The sequence below is a fragment of the Scyliorhinus canicula genome, chromosome 2 (genome assembly GCF_902713615.1).
Source record: "Scyliorhinus canicula chromosome 2, sScyCan1.1, whole genome shotgun sequence".
Classification (NCBI taxonomy): Eukaryota; Metazoa; Chordata; class Chondrichthyes; order Carcharhiniformes; family Scyliorhinidae; genus Scyliorhinus; species Scyliorhinus canicula.
Genome location: NC_052147.1, coordinates 181,546,669 through 181,563,938, shown reverse-complemented (window position 1 = coordinate 181,563,938; position 17,270 = coordinate 181,546,669). Strand labels below are relative to the sequence as shown.

The 17,270-nt window shown below is 44.9% G+C and overlaps 1 protein-coding gene across 6 annotated transcripts in view; it reads right to left on the bottom strand.

The window, feature by feature from the left end:
- LOC119961798 (signal transducer and activator of transcription 1-alpha/beta-like) overlaps window positions 1-17,270 on the bottom strand; it is a 74,161-nt gene that overhangs the window by 22,966 nt on the left and 33,925 nt on the right. For 5 of the 6 annotated variants that reach the window (XM_038789130.1, XM_038789133.1, XM_038789134.1 and 2 more), the window contains 6 exons: window positions 14,972-15,107; window positions 13,773-13,825; window positions 13,590-13,684; window positions 13,314-13,453; window positions 10,052-10,240; window positions 6,216-6,291 (listed from right to left, as the gene is read on the bottom strand). In XM_038789130.1, the coding sequence (XP_038645058.1) occupies window positions 6,216-6,291; window positions 10,052-10,240; window positions 13,314-13,453; window positions 13,590-13,684; window positions 13,773-13,825; window positions 14,972-15,107 (689 nt within the window). Of the gene's footprint in view, window positions 1-6,211; window positions 6,292-10,051; window positions 10,241-13,313; window positions 13,454-13,589; window positions 13,685-13,772; window positions 13,826-14,971; window positions 15,108-17,270 lie in introns of those variants that run through there. The other variant, XM_038789136.1, reaches the window with a different exon arrangement.

Below are 17,270 nucleotides of genomic sequence, written 5' to 3'. Positions count from 1 at the left end.
CAGAGCAGAGCTTCTGGTTGGCTGTTCCGGGGAGATTTGAATACGTGCAGTGCGGTCAGCGTAAGTTGAAGGTGCACCTGCATCAGTGACCCAAGGAGTTTGACGGAAGTCAAGCACCCGAGACACTACCCACCCTCCTCCTCTAACCTAATAATAAGACCCATTGGGGTGAGCAGGTGAGTTCCTTATTGCATTATTATTTTTATTTTTCTTATTTGTTAACCAGAACTAGGTTGAAAAAGACTATAGCAGAGGTATCCAAGTTTGTTTTTTTTTAAACTGAAATTTATACAAAGTAATAAATTAATTAACTAATCAGAGATGGCTGGGCAGGTGATGTGCTGTAGCTGTATGATGTGGGAGCTGGCTGTTCCCCTTGTGAATGGCAATGACCACATCTGCAGCAAGTGTTGGTTGCTGGAAGAACTCCGGCTCAGAGTTGATGATCTGGAATCTGAGCTTCAAACACTGCGGCACATCCGGGAGGGGGAGAGTTACCTGGACACTTTGTTTCAGGAGGCAGTCACACCTGGGAGATTAAGTAATTCACATTCAGTAAGTGATCAGGGATTTCAGAGTGTGACTGTTAGTGAGGTAGGCAGGGGGAACCTGAGTTCAGGAGTGCAGGAGCCTCAGCCCTTGACCTTGTCCAACAGGTATGAGACTCTTGCTCCCTGTATGGATGAGGAAAAGGGCTCTGGACAGGATGAGCCAACTGACCACGGTACCATGGTGCAGAAGGCCATTCAAGAGGGGGGAGTAAAAAGACAAGTAGTTGTTATAGGGGATTCTATAATTCGGGGGACAGATAGTATCCTATGCAAGCCGGATCGGGAGTCTCGCATGGTGTGTTGCCTGCCCGGTGCCAGGGTGCGGGACATCTCTGACCGGCTTGAAAGGATATTGGAGCGGGAGGGGGAGGATCCAGTTGTTGTGGTCCACGTTGGGACTAACAACATAGGTAAAGCTAGGGTGGAGGACCTGTTCGGGGACTATCAAGCAATAGGAAGAAAATTGAAATACAGGTCCTCAAGGGTCATAATCTCCGGATTACTGCCCGAGCCACGTGCCAATTGGCATAGGGACAAGAAAATTAGGGAAGTAAACACGTGGCTAAGGGATTGGTGTGGGAAAGAGGGATTCCACTTCATGGGACATTGGCATCAGTTTTGGAACCGGGGGGATCTGTACCGTTGGGACGGTCTCCACCTGAACCGATCTGGAACCAGTGTTCTAGCAAAGAGGATAAATAGGGTGGTCAGTAGGACTTTAAACTTCTGAGTTGGGGGGGGGAAGGGAAAGTGAAAGCGACAGGGAGCATGGAGTTAAATGGCAAGATACGCAGGAGGATAACATGTAGGCAGGTGGATTTAAGCTTGATGCAGACTAGGAATTCAACAAAAAGGAAGGATAACTTTGGACATCTTAGGACTTCCAATATCTGTAATGATAAGAAAGTTAGCATTAAGGTACTTTACCTGAATGCTCGTAGCATTTGTAACAAAGTAGACGAACTAATGGCACAGATCATCGTGAATGATTATGATGTGGTAGGCATCACAGAGACATGGCTGCAGGGGGTTCAGGACTGGCAGTTAAACATCCAAGGATATACAACCTATCGAAAAGACAGGGAGGTCGGCCGAGGGGGTGGGGTTGCCTTGTTAGTTAAGAACAAAATTAAATCTATGGCACTAAACGACATAGGGTCGGATGATGTGGAGTCTGTGTGGGTAGAATTGAGGAACCACAAAGGCAAAAAAACCATAATGGGAGTTATGTACAGACCTCCTAACAGTGGTCAGGACCAGGGGCGCAACATGTACCGGGAAATAGAAAAGGCATGTCAGAAAGGCAAGGTCACAGTGATCATGGGGGACTTCAATATGCAGGTGGATTGGGTAAATAACGTAGCCAGTGGATCCAAAGAAAAGGAATTCATGGAATGCTTACAAGATGGCTTTTTGGAACAGCTTGTCATGGAGCCCACAAGGGAGCAGGCTATTCTGGACCTAGTGCTATGTAATGAACCAGACTTTATAAAGGATCTTAAAGTAAGGGAACACTTAGGAAGCAGCGATCATAATATGGTTGAGTTCAGTCTGCAGTTTGAAAGAGAGAAGGCAAAATCGGATGTAATGGTGTTACAGTTAAATAAAGGTAATTACGAGGGCATGAGAGAGGAACTGGTGAAAATAGACTGGAAGCAGACCCTAGTGGGGAAGACAGCAGAGCAAAAATGGCAGGAGTTTGTATGTATAATTGAGGACACTGTACAGAGGTTCATCCCCAAGAAAAGAAAGATTATCCGGGGAGGGATTAGACAGCCATGGCTGACAAAGGAGGTCAGGAAATGTATCAAAGAAAAAGAGAGATACTATAAAGTGGCCAAAAGCACTGGGATATCAGAAGATTGGGAAGGCTACAAAAACAAACAGAGGTTAACAAAGAGACAAATAAGGAAGGAGAGGATCAAATATGAAGGCAGGCTAGCCAGTAATATAAGAAATGATAGTAAAAGTTTCTTTCAATACATAAGAAACAAACGACAGGCCAAAGTAGACATTGGGCCAATTCAAACTGATTCCGGAAGGCTAGTGATGGGAAACAAGGAAATGGCTGGAGAACTTAATAAGTACTTTGCGTCTGTCTTCACAGTGGAAGACATGAGTAATATCCCAAAAATTATAGAGGGTCAGGGGGCTGAGTTGAGTATGGTTGCCATTACAAAAGAGATGGTGCTAAAAAAGCTAAAAGGTCTTAAAATTGACAAATCTCCTGGCCACGATGGGCTACACCCTAGAGTTCTGAGAGAGGTGGCTGAAGAAATAGCGGAAGCGTTGGTTGAGATCTTTCAAAAATCACTGGAGTCAGGGAAAGTCCCGGACGATTGGAAGATCGCTGTTGTAACCCCCTTGTTCAAGAAAGGATCAAGACAAAAGATGGAAAATTATAGGCCAATTAGCCTAACCTCGGTTGTTGGTAAAATTCTAGAATCGATCGTTAAGGATGAGATTTCTAAATTCTTGGAAGAGCAGCGTCGGATTAGAACAAGTCAACATGGATTTAGTAAGGGGAGGTCGTGCCTGACGAACCTGTTAGAATTCTTTGAGGTTGCCGCTCTCCCCCAAGAGGGTTACCACGAGCCCGGTGGTGGCGGCGACCCTAAGAATCTGGGGACAGTGGAGACGGCATCGGGGGGAAACAGGGGGCTCGATGGAGGCTCCACTGGGTGGCAACCATCGGTTCATCCCGGGGAACACGGATGGGGGATTCAGGGGATGGCAAAGGGCGGGCATCAGCAAATTGAGGGACCTGTTTATTGGCGGGAGGTTTGCGGGCCTGGGGGAACTGGAAGATAAATTTGGCCTTCCCCAGGGGAACATGTTCAGATACCTGCAGGTAAAGGCGTTTGCTAGGCGACAGGTAGAGGGATTCCCTTTGCTGCCCTCGCAGGGGACGATGGACAGAGTGCTTTCGGAGGTGTGGGTAGGAGAGGGGAAGGTGTCTGACATCTATAAGGTAATGCAGGAGGTGGAGGAGTCGTCAGTGGAGGAGCTGAAGGCTAAATGGGAGGAGGAACTCGGGGAGCAGATAGAGGATGGGACTTGGGCGGAGGCCTTGGAGAGAGTCAACTCTTCCTCCTCATGTGCGAGGCTTAGTCTCATCCAATTTAAGGTGCTGCACCGGGCCCACATGTCTGGGACTAGGATGAGTAGGTTCTTCGGGGGTGAGGACAAGTGCGAACTCGGGGAGTCCTGCGAACCACGCCCATATGTTCTGGGCATGCCCAGCACTGGAAGAATTCTGGAAGGGGGTGGCGGGGACGGTGTCGAGGGTGGTTGGATCCAGGGTCAAGCCAGGGTGGGGACTCGCGATTTGTGGGGTTGGGGTGGAGCCGGGAGTGCAGGAGGCGAAAGAGGCCGGGGTCCTGGCCTTTGCGTCCCTAGTAGCCCGTCGAAGGATTCTGCTACAGTGGAAGGATGCGAGGCCCCCAAGCGTGGAGACCTGGATCAGTGACATGGCAGGATTTATAAAATTGGAAAAGGTCAAATTTGCCCTGAGAGGATCAACACAAGGGTTCTATAAACGATGGCAGCCTTTTCTGGACTTCCTGGCTCTGAGGTAGGTAACTGGGTCAATAGCAGCAGCAACCTGGGGGGGGGGGGGGGGGGGGTGCATTATTGTACTGTTTATTCTGTAACTTTATAGTGTGTTAATTTGCGTTGTTGTTAAAATGCTGGGTTGTTCATGGGGATGGGGCGAATGTATATGATTGTTAATATTATTGTTATTTTCGGTATTTTACTAAGGTGCGTTATTGTTGTATAAAATCAAAATTTCTCAATAAAAATTATTAAAAAAAAAAGAATTCTTTGAGGAGGTGACAAGTAGGTTAGACCAGGGAAACCCAGTGGATGTGGTCTATCTGGATTTCCAAAAGGCCTTTGATAAGGTGCCACACAGGAGGCTGCTGAGTAAGGTGAGGGCCCATGGTGTTCGAGGTGAGCTACTGGCATGGGTTGAGGATTGGCTGTCTGACAGAAGGCAGAGAGTTGGGATAAAAGGTTCTTTTTCGGAATGGCAGCCGGTGACCAGCGGTGTCCCACAGGGTTCAGTGTTGGGGCCACAGCTGTTCACCATATATATTAATGATCTGGATGAAGGGACTGGGGGCATTCTAGCGAAGTTTGCCGATGATACGAAGTTAGGTGGTCAGGCAGGTAGTGCTGAGGAAGTGGGGAGGCTGCAGAAGGATCTAGACAGTTTGGGAGAGTGGTGCAGGAAATGGCTGATGCAATTCAACGTGAGAAAATGTGAGGTCTTGCACTTTGGAAAAAAGAATCCAAGCATAGACTACTTTCTAAACGGTGAGAAAATTCATAATGCCAAAGTACAAAGGGATCTGGGAGTGCTAGTCAAGGATTCCCTAAAGGTAAACATGCAGGTTGAATCTGTGATTAAGAAAGCGAATGCAATGTTGTCATTTATCTTAAGAGGGTTGGAATATAAAAGCAGCGATGTGCTACTGAGCCTTTATAAGGCTCTGGTTAGGCCCCATTTGGAGTACTGTGTCCAGTTTTGGGCCCCACATCTCAGGAAGGACATACTGGCACTGGAGCGTGTCCAGCGGAGATTCACACGGATGATCCCTGGAATGGCGGGTCTAACATATGATGAACGGCTGAGGATCCTGGGATTGTATTCATTGGAGTTTAGAAGGTTAAGGGGAGATCTAATAGAAACTTACAAGATAATACATGGCTTAGAAAGGGTGGACGCAAAGAAACTGTTTCCGTTAGGTGAGGAGACAAGGACCCGTGGGCACAGCCTTAGAATTAGAGGGGGTAAATTCAGAACAGAAATGCGGAGACATTTCTTCAGCCAGAGAGTGGTGGGCCTGTGGAATTCATTGCCGCGGAGTGCAGTGGAGGCCGGGACGCTAAATGGCTTCAAGGCAGAGATAGATAAATTCTTGATGTCGCGAGGAATTAAGGGCTACGGGGAGAATGCTGGTAGGTGGAGTTGAAATGCCCATCAGCCATGATTGAATGGCGGACTGGACTCGATGGGCCGAATGGCATTACTTCCACTCCTATGTCTTATGGTCTTATGGTCTTGATGCAGTGCACTGAATATCTTTTGCACTATTGGCAGCCATTTCCATGCCCTGAGAAATTTCTAGAGTCTAAGTGTGGCTTTTCACAGCAAAAAACACTGAATGCTGCCCTTGTTAATGCCACACATTAGTCTGTTCCAAAGCATGTCTTCCAAAACGCCGCAAAACGTGCAATACATAGAATGGACTCAAAACCCAGAGCAACTAACAAAATATAGAAATAACAGTAAGAATTAGAACCAATGACAATTAAATACAAATATACAGAGGTAACTAATGATGTCACAGTACTCACTGATGATATCAGCAATGCATTTAAATAAGATGCATAATAACTTAATATTAGTCACTTCTTTCTGAATTACCCATGAAGAACAAGCTTCAAAATTGAACTAACACCATCTGACTGTTCCCCCCCCCCCCCCCCCCCCCCCAAACAAGTTTGCAGGTCCATCATTTTGATTTGTTCCAAGAACTTGCATTAAATTAGTATGAATTGTCCAAAAAAAAAGACAATGGACAAAATATACACATTACTTGCATTAAAAGAATTTAAAGAAAAAAGGAGCAAAAACAAAAAAGGTAAGTCACTTACACTTCAGACACTGAGATCAGTTCAGTCTTTATGTAACCGCTGGCCTTGGAGTCATCTACATCCATCGGCTCTGAAGCTAAAATAAAGGAGAATCAAGAATCTTTCATTTACATTTTTGACAGTTTACACTGACAACCTAAGCGGGGGGTGGTAAGGAGTCAGAACATCAGAGGACCACTCAACCTTTTTGACTAACTTACTTTGAGAACCACAAGTCATAGGAATTGAACCATTCCAATGACCTACTTCAGTCGTGATTAAATTCAATGGGCAACAGCTCTGGGTGACGAACAGCACTGCCAAAGGGGCAAGTCTGCTGGTTAAAATGATCAGAGACATAAACTGAATAAAGCATCAAGATGGCAAATAATTTGAAGGGTGGTCATGGAACTTTCATCTGCTGAAATCCTTTCTGAATGCAAAAAACATACAAGTGTCAGGTTAAGAATCAAATAAACCATATAAACTATTCCCATTCAAGGGCATTTTTAAGCTTAAAAATAAAAACTATTTCCTTCTCCAAGGTCACCAATATTCCCTTATAAATTATCAGCCTGCAAGTGAGTGGGCCAGGTGCTGGTTTAACTTCATTACCTGGAATGGAGTGTGATGTGAAGGTGGGTTTTGATGTGCGCTCTTCCAAATTGATAAACCTATCTGGAATTAATTTAAATGTTTGAACAGTGAAGCTGCTGCCGCTCAACTCTCCAAAAACATTTAGGGCTAGATATTGGTCTGCCCTGGTTTTAGGGCTCAGTGGTTTGTGATTTGTAATCTGCCAGTGCTGGATTTGACAGAGCTCAGCAGCAGGCAATATGATGCACCCTCTTCTATGATGGAGCCTGTGGCACCCAACATTGCTGAGAACGTCAACATGACAGTATATTACTGCCTAAGGTCCCTTATCAACTCCCAGCTCACCCTTATTATAATTTGGCATGACGAGCAAGCTGCAGATTGTGTGATCATGGACCTCTTACTTTCCACTTCACCCTCACCCCAACCTTCTCCCTTCTGATTTTCAACGAACAAAGAACAATACAGCAAAAGAACAGGCCCTTCAGCTCTCCACGCCTGTGCCGGTCATACTACCACCCTTGGCCTAAACCCGCACCACTTCCTAGTGCCGCATCCCTCCATACCCATCCTATCCATATTTGTCAAGATGCCTTTTGAATGTCTGCTTCCACAACCTCTCCTGGTAGCCATTCCAGGCACTCGGCAACCTCTAAAACAAAACTTGCCTCGCACATCTTAACTTTGTCCCATGGACCTTAATCCTATGCCCCTTAGTGGCTGACACCCCCACCATGAGAAAGAGTGCCTGCCCATCCACTCTATCCATGCCCCTAGATCTTGTAGACCTCTAGGAGGTCTTCCCTGAACCTCAGTCATTCTAATGAAAACAGTCAGTGTCTATTCAGCCTCTCCACATAGCTAACACCTTCCAGACCAGGCAACATCCTGGTAAACCGTCTCTGCTCCCTCTCCATAGCCTCCACATCCTTCTGGTAGTGTGGTGACCAGAATTGTGTGCAATATTTCAAGTGCGGCCTAACCAAGGTTCTATATAACTGTAGCATGACTTGCCAATTTTTATACTCGATGCCCCATCCTATGAAGGCAAGCATTCCATATGCTTTCTCAACTACCTTGTCCACTTCCGTTGCCACTTTCAAAGAACTATAGACCTGCACCAGATCTCTCTGACTTTCTATATTCCTAAGAGTTTTGCCATTTATTTCCCCTCTTATGTTAGACCTACCAAAATGCATTACATCCTTTGTCCAGATTAAACTCCCAATTGTAATGTCTCTGTTCCAAGTCTCCAACCTTCTGTATCCTCGGACAATCCTCAACACTATCTGCCACTCCACCAACCTTGGATCTAATTTCAGACACAGCAGTCCCAGGATGAGGAATGAGTGCAACACCACACCATTGATGAAGGGACACCAGCTCAGATATTGGCATACAAATACCTTACCTGCTGCAGCCTCTACCCTCCCTTTTTGGATATGGCAACACATGCTGCTGAATGCAGGAGATCACTGCAACTTCCCAAAAATACTGCTTCCAGAGACTTTGCAATAGCAGGAGTTATTCAAATATATCAGTGCTGGGCCCCTCAATTAGCTGCATGCTAATCCTCTGCTGAATGGCAAACAAATTCCACCAAAGGACCCACATGGTTGAAATTTGGCAATTGGTTGTCACATCAGCCAATAGAAATGTTTAGCATCTTTTCAGAGATTTCCATTGCATGCAGGGGATGTCTACATAAGCACCATGTCCAACTGCACTTGGCTACACGCTGAAGTGACTGGAGGCATTGTGCCCCTGTGATGTGATCTCCATGGGGGGGGGGGGGGGGGCAGCATAGTGGTTAGCATTGTTGTTTCACAGCTCCTGGGTCCCAGATTAGATTCCCACTTGGGTCACTGTCTGTGTGAAGTCTGCACGTTCTCCCAGTGTCTTTGTGGGTTTCCTCCGGGTGCTCCGGTTTTCCCCCGCTGTCCAAAGATGTGCAGGTTAGGTGGATTGGCTGTGCAAAATTGTCCTTAGTGTGCAAAAAAAAAAGTTAAGTGTGGATAGGGTGGAGGTGTGGGGTTAGGGTGGAGGTGTGGGGTTAGGGTGGAGGTGTGGGGTTAGGGAGGGTTAAAAAAGTTAGGTGTGGATAGGGTGGAGGTGTGGGGTTAGGGTGGAGGTGTGGGGTTAGGGTGGAGGTGTGGGGTTAGGGAGGGTGTTCTTTCCAAGGGCCAGTGCAGACTCAATGGGCCGACTGGCCTCCTTCTGCACTGTAAATTCTATGATTCCAGCAGCATGGCAGATTTAAATTTGACAAGACAAAGGGTTCTTCTGAAGGGTTGAACAGAGCAGCATGGTAGCACAGTGGTTCGAACTGTTGCTTCACAGCACCTGGGTCCCAGGTTGGATTCCCGACTTGGTTCACTGTCTGTGCAGAGTCTGCACGTTCTCAGTATCTGCGTGTGGTTTCCTTCCACAAGTCCCGAAAGACCACTGTTAGGTGAAGTGGACATTCTGACTTCTCCCTCCGTGTACCCGAACAGGCGCCAGGGTATGGCGACATGGGGATTTCCACAGTAACTTCATTGGAGTGTTAATGTAAGCCTTCTTGTGACACTAATAAAGATTATTATATTATAGTTCTTCAGCCATCCTTATGATGATATAAATAAGCAGACAAAAAACAACACAAAAAGAAATACTAAGGGCGGGATTCTCCGTTTCAGAAACCAAGTGTTGGCGCCGGGACTGAATTGGTGGATTTCTAAACAACTAAACAGGCATCATTCCCGGAACATTTTCGTATTGTTGTTGCTATATTGTTGGACAATTTATAGCAACAAAAAGAAAAGTTTTGAGGGAGTTTCTTTCTCCTCTACTTTCCCACTCTTCTCCTTCCCGACCCCCACTTCCAGAATTCATAGTCCACCTTGTCCTCTCCACACCCCACCCCAAAAAGATCCTTGTTGGAACCAACTGAACACCACAAACTCGAAAGAAATTTGACCCACAATTAGAGGTAAAGAATTTCTGTTAACAGTTAGGCTTTTTGGTGAAATCGGTTGGCCGCACTTCACTGCAAGTTTCTGGACTTTTAAATTGTATACTGTAAGTTCATCTTATCCCTCCAGTTCCATCATTGCTGGTATCTATAACAGAAACATTCAAATGGATGGATGCACAGTCACAACTAATTTAATTATATTGTATTAGTTAAAATCTTATCAGTCTTCGTCAGATCTTCAAGAAGTCCAATGCTATTGTAGCGATTATTATTTAAATTAAAAGCGATCCAATTCTTTACTTACGATCTTTTGGTCTGGAGTAATACTTTCCGAATGCCTGATCTTTGGGGACCTCGGGATACAAATACTTCAATGGATTTTCAGGAATATTTTCAGCTGCCATAACTTTGTAATTGCGAATGATGTCTGGGAAGGTTACCGCTGACAGTTGATGCTTTGTGTATGGTTCGACTGAGTGAAACTGGGACTCATCTAGGAGGAAAAAAAAAGTTAGAGAGAGAGTTGCAAGTTTTGGGAGGGGAAAAAACAACATTTTCCCCCAGATGGGCCTGCCTGCATGTGATATGCAATTTGAGGAATATTTCCAACCCAATGGAGTGTGGTGTACACAAGTGTGTAAAATATACACATGAAGTGACAGGGTAAAAATAATCAGTCTTTGATTTTCAGGTCTAAATCTAAAGTTTGAAGTTGGCATACATTAGTGTGAAATCTACTGCGGCTTTATTCTCCCCATTCCACTCGTAGCGTTGAATTTTAAAGCCCCCCCCCTCTCCAATTGGCATATTTGGAGGCATGGGTACAGGGGGGGTGGGATAGGAAAGAGAAAAACAGAAACCAGAATAAAGCAGGTGACCAGCCCATCACCTTCCCATCCACCACAGGCCGGACCCCATATCACGGGGCTGTGGGTAAGGCGCCAGGCAGCCCACCCACTCTTTAGGTTTACAGAGGTCCTTACAATGGATAATTAGTGTCAACTTAAGGTCCTCATTCCGCCTCTGCCACAATAACACGTGGGGAAGCCAACAGGAAGGGGGGGGGGGGGGGGGGGGGGAGACCTGGCAATTTGAAAACACTGGCAGCAGTCAGGAAAGGAGGATTTCCATTCTTTGCACCCCTCCCCCAATCCCTACCTCCGAAATGTCCTTACTTATTACCTGCAGGTCCAGGAGACATACACTTTAAATACATCCCACACATTACATTCTTTAAATGATTAACAAAACAAAAAACCTTCAAGCATTTTTTTTTAAATCTAAAAACTTGTATATTCCGGTTTGTTAGTCACCTCAGTTCCCAAAAGGATTTCCTTTAAAAAATACGGTTGGTGGAAATTTAATTTCTTTTAATATTGGGGTCATGAAATGATACTGGTAGATAAAATAAAGGAAAATCCTAAGTTGTTTGACGAGTACATTGAGGGTAAAAGGATAACTACGGAAAGAGTAGAGCCCATTAAGGGCTACAGTGGTAATTGTGTGGAGCTGGAGGATGTTGCTCAGGTTCTAAATGAACACCTTCACTGGCTTTTAAAGCAGACCAAGCAGGCCAGCAGCACGGTTCGATTCCCGTACCAGCCTCCCTGGACAGGCGCCGGATTGTGGCGACTAGGGGCTTTTCACAGTAACTTCACTGAAGCCTACTCGTGACAATAAGCGATTTTCATTTCATTTCATTTCATTGTGTCAAGTGTTCACTCGTGAGAGGGACAGTGTGGGTATAGAATTCAGGAACCACAAGACGACAGCATTAGGCCACTCAACCCATCGAGCCTGCTCCGCCATTCAATCATGGCTATTTTTGTCATCCCCATAACCCCTGATCCCCTTATTAATCAAGAACCTATCTAGATAGGACTGTGATAAAATTAGAGATTAGCAGTAGACAAATCTCCACAGCCAGATGAAATATATCCCAGGCTGTTAAGTAAGGCAAGGGAGGAAATAGCAGGGGCTCTGGGACTAATTTTCAATTTCTCTCTGGCCACAGGACAGGTACCAGAGGACTGGAGAATAGCCAATGTGGTAGCATTATTCAAGAAGGGAGGGATAAACCAGGAAGCTATAGGCCTGTCAGTCTAACCTTAATGGTGGAGAAACTATTGGAAATGCTTCTGAGAGACAGAATTAATCTGCATTTGGAGAGGCAGGTATTATCAACAACAGTCAGCATGGTCTTGTTAAGGGGAGGTCATGTCTGACCAACTTTATTGAATTTTCCAAAGAGGTGACCAGGATTGTAGAGGAGGGATATAAATTTGATGTATTCTACTTGGACTTTGATAAGATCCCAAATGGAAGACTTGATAGCGACAGGAGCCCATGGAATCCATGGAAATTTGGCAAATTGTATCCAAAATTGGCCGAGTGGCAGAAGCAGAGGGTGGTGGTAGGGGGTTGTTTTCCCTGACTGGAAGCCTGTGCCCAGTGAAGTCCCACAGGGATCAGTGTTGGGGCCCTTGCTGTTTGTGGTTATATAAATGATTTATAGATACGAGTGTACGAGGGTGATCAGGAAGTATGTGGATGATACGAAAATTGGTGGGGTGGTAAATAGTGAGGAGGATAGCCTTCGATTACAGTAGGATATAGATGGACTGGTCAGTGGCAAATGGAATTCAATCTGGATAAGTGTGAGGTAATGCCTCGTTTGTCCTGTCCAAGCGCAAGGTAATACATGATAAATGACAGGATCCTGGGAAGCACCGAGGATCAGAAGGACTATGGTGTACATGTGCACCTGCCCCTTAAGGTAGCAGAGTAGGTGGATATATAGTGGTTAAGAAGGCATATAGTATACTCGCCTTTATTAAATCAGCCAAGGCATAGAGTACAAGAGCAGGGACATTATGTTGGAACTCATGTATTATGTGCAGTTCTGAAATCCACATTATAGGAGGGGTGCGATAGCACTGAAAAAGGGTGCAAAGGAAATTTACCAGGATGCTGCCTGGGATGGAGAGTTTTAGTAATGGAGAGATTGGATAGACTTAGTTTTCCTTGGAGCAGAGAAGACTGGGGGGGGAAGTGAGAGAGAGAACATGAGCGAGATGTATAAAATTAGGAGGGGCAGAGGTATAATAGACTGGAATAAGCTTTTCCCCTTGATGGAGGGATCAATGACCAGGGGGCATAGTTTTACAGTTAGGGACAAGAGGTTTAGAGGGGACGTGCGGAAAAACATATTTACCCAGAGGGTGGTGGAGTTTGGAACTCGCTTCCTAACATTTAAGAAGTATTTAGATGTGCACTTGCAATTCAAGGCATACAAAGCTATGGACCAAGTGCTGGGAAATGGGATTAGAATAGTTTAGGTGGTTGTTTTTGACCGGCACAAATTTAATTTACCAACGGGCCTGTTCTGTGCTGTATAACTCTAAGAGAAGCAGAGTTAATAATTTACCATTTTAAAATTTGAACTCCAACAGTAAAGCACAAACTACATTAAATTTGCTTATTCACTGCTTTTTATTTTTTTTAAATTAGTGTCTTCTTGAAGACCAACAAATTTCTGACCCACCAAGAGAATTTACTTCACTCACCACTTAGCGACATTTCCACCCAGGTAAAAGTAATGGCACCTTCCCTACTGCTCTCGCTGAACCTCAGTAAAAACGTACCCGGCTGTTTGCCCTTCAGCAGAGCACGTTCTTTTTCCTTACTCACAAATCCCATGATCCACCTGAAATTATCAAAACATAAGTTTTGTTTTCTCACATTCAGGATGTTGGTTTATATTGTTAAAAAACACAGGAAACACAGATAAAAATCTACTTCACTATACAAGTTTCATATTATGCTCAAGTTACTCTCCTTACCCATCATTCCAGAGAGGCAGAAGGTGCTTTTTGATTAACTCCAAGATCCCTTCAATCCAAAGCCAGAAAGAGAAAGGCTTCTCGTTCAGATTCTCCTGCAACATCATAAAATTTATTCAAAGGGAATGTGCCATTTCAAATTAAATTAGCAGCAATAACTTTGATTTAGAGTTAACTAGTTACCTTGCAGAATCGTGTCCATGGAATAGTACTGTCATTGAAGCTATTATTTGTACCTAAGACACAGAAGACTAATCTGGTATTTCACATTTTTACAAATGTATGCTTTCAAATAACAGTTTTAAATTAACAGTTTTAAATTAGCATTTTTGATAAGATGATATGTTTGCAAGATTCCATGTTTTCTACTAGCTATTTTGTATAGCACAAAGTGACGCATTGGTGATCATTTATGTTACTCCCTCCGTCTTTGTTAAAAACACAGCTACTATGTCACTTAATATAATGTAGGGGGAAAAAGTGGTCAACAACTTACTTGGCTGCATACACATTCTTGGATTATTATGTTTAAGATTGAATATTATTTATTCTATTGCTTTTTTACAAAATAAATTTAGAATACCCAATTCATTTTTTCCAATTAAGGGGCAATTTAGCGTGGCCAGTCCACCTACCCTGCACATCTTTGGGGTGTGGGGGCGAAACCCACGCAAACACGAGGAGAATCTCCAAACTCCACACGGACAGTGACCCAGAGCTGGGACCAGAGCTGGGATCAAACCTGGGACCTCAGCGCCATGAGGCGGCAGTGCTAACCATTATGCCACCGTGCTGCCCCCTATTCTATTGCTTTTAAACTTAAGCAAAACATATGCATGCATGTCTATGTATTGACAGATGCAGTGAGTATATTAAATACTGAACATTTCAAAAATAGGGAGGGCAAAAATACATGACTCAAAATTTTAGGAAGATTGGTATGAACCAGAACATTGAAGATAACAATATTTTTAACAAATTACACAGAATATTGTTAAAAGTTCTTGATCTATGCACTCACCATCAGGTGTTATATAGTCCAAACATCTGTATTTAAATGCTTGCACTCCAAGTGGACCGCTCAAAGTCTGGGTTTAATACAGCAGCTAATCTTAACAGCTCACTCACCCAGAGGAAAAATGGCTCAACCAAATTGCATTACATATGGAGTCAATATGCAGGTGGACACTAATAAAATGTTGCTACTTTCAAAGCTTAAGGACAGCCAAGGCATTTCCTTTTCACTAGCACAATTTAAAATGACACAGGTGCTACAGATGCTTCTGTTCCTCCATGAGTCTACTATGATTTGCTGTTCCCTCTCCCAAGAGTAGGGCGACACGCTTTTCCTTTTGAATAAATCCGGTTATTGATTTTCCTACCTAGCAACTTCTCTCCCAGCATGCCGAGCTGTTCAGCATTAAGGCCTCGCTTGGTGACAGAGGAGAACTGCCAACTCAGTACCTCAGAAAGCTGACTCCATGTGGCAGCAGGGGGGTTGGAGAAAAAAGCCAAAGTCTGAGAAAGAACAAGGTTTAAAATAGATAATGTACATGTGTCACCTTTTTAAAAAATCTTGTTTTTAGAAAATATTTTATTGAAGCATTTGTAATTTTCACAATTTAACATATTGACATTTCTAAAACAACCACGCAGGTCGACGCACAAAATACTCCCTAAAATAACAAACAATAAACCACGTACCCCATTTCTCCTGCCCTGTCCCCAATTACCCGTATACTAAATTCCCTGTCCTTATTTAATATTACCATGCCTCCTATCCCCCCCCCCCCACTCCTTTTTCCCTTTCCTCCCTTACTGCTGACGTTCAGTTTTTGTTAAAGAAATTGATGAACGGCTGCCAACTCTGGGCGAATCCCTGTATTGATCCTCTCAGCGAACTTGATTTTCTCCAGACTGAGAAACTCTAGCATATCGCTGACCCACACTCCCCCTCCTAGCTCCTCTTCCCACTTCCTCTTCACCTCTCTGATGGGGGCCCCTTCCCACTCTAACGATTCGCTGTAAATGTCCGAAACCTTCCCACCTCCAACCCCTGTTTTTGACCGCACTTTATCCTGTAGTCCCCTCAGCGGGAGGTGAGGAAAGCTTGGGACCTGTCTCCATACAAAGTCCCGCATTTGAAGATACCGAAACCCGTTCCCATCCGGCAAATCAAACTCCTCCTCTAATGTCTCCAAGGTTGGAAAGCCCTCCTGGATGAATAGATCCCCAAACCTCTCAATCCCTGCCCGTTGTCATACCTTAAAGCCCCCATCCAGCTCCTCCCCCCCCCCGGGACAAACTGGTGATTGTCACAGATCGGTGACCACACTGATGCCCCCTCCAGTCTCATATGCTGCATCCATTGCCCCCACACACTTAGTGCTGCCACCACCACCGGACTTGTAGAGTACCGAGCCAGCGAGAACGGCAGGGGCAGTCAGTAAAACCCCCACACTCGTACTTTTGCAGGATGCTGCCTCCATCCGCTCCCAGACCAACCCATCCCCCACTACCCACTTCCTGACCATTGATATGTTGGCAGTCTACAGTAGTCCCCCGTTATACATACGGCGGGGGGGCTTATGGACCCCAACTGTCAGCTTCCCTCTCTGGATCAAAGTGAGCCGGCCGCTGAAATTGACACTGCCGGCTGATTGGAGGGCGATTCAGTGAGAGAGGAGCAGCGTTCCTGGTAAGTTTCTGTGGGTTTCCTAATATGAACTAAGGGAACTAGGTGGTGGGTTATGCAGATTCTATTCATATCCAATATCCACTGCTGCATATTGGCTCTGCAACTTTTTTTTTTGGACCGGAAGCATTGGATAAAACCTTCGATCAGAGTTCTGATAAGAACTTACTTTAGTTGACTGCAGAATTATTATATTTAACTTAAGTAAGAAAGTAGCACTTCTAAATTTATTTAAAAATCTATGCATGCGCTTCCCATTGTGAGTCTACAGGGGGAGGGGGGAGAGATGAGACCCCCGTAGACTCACAATGGGAAGCGCATGCATAGATTTTTAAATAAATTTAGAATTGCTACTTTCTTACTTTAACTTATGGTAAAAGCTGTGTGAAAATTTTAAAAGCTTATAGGGCTGTTGGCAGATGTGATGAGTGACAGGCCATTCAGGGGTACATAAAGATCTATGACACGGAAGAGACTGCAGTTGGGGTGGTCTGGGAGGCACTGAAAGTGGTCATGTGTGACCCCCCCCCCCCCCCTCCCCCCTCACTATACCGCTCCAGGTATTTGATGCTCTCAGAGCCATTGCTAAGGGTTCTATGGCCATGACAAACAGTAAGGGGAAAGCGGGCTTCCCAACCTTGTCCCCCAACAAAGACTGAAATATTCTGACCAAACTCGGTTAGTTCTTACATTTGCCACCGGGGCCTGGTACAATAGCCGGATCCACTCCACAAATCCCTGCCCAAACCTGCCGAAAATATCCCATAGATACTTCCACTCCACTCGGTCAAAAACCTTCTCCGCATCCATGGCAACTACCTCCTCAGCCTTGCGCCCCTCCGCTGGCAAGATAATTACATTAAGAAGCCGTCTAATGTTAGATGTCAGATGTCTGCCCTTTACAAATCCCATCTGATCCGCCCCAATTATCTCAGGAACACAATCCTCTATTCGATAATTTGGCATCTACATTCAAGAGGGAAATT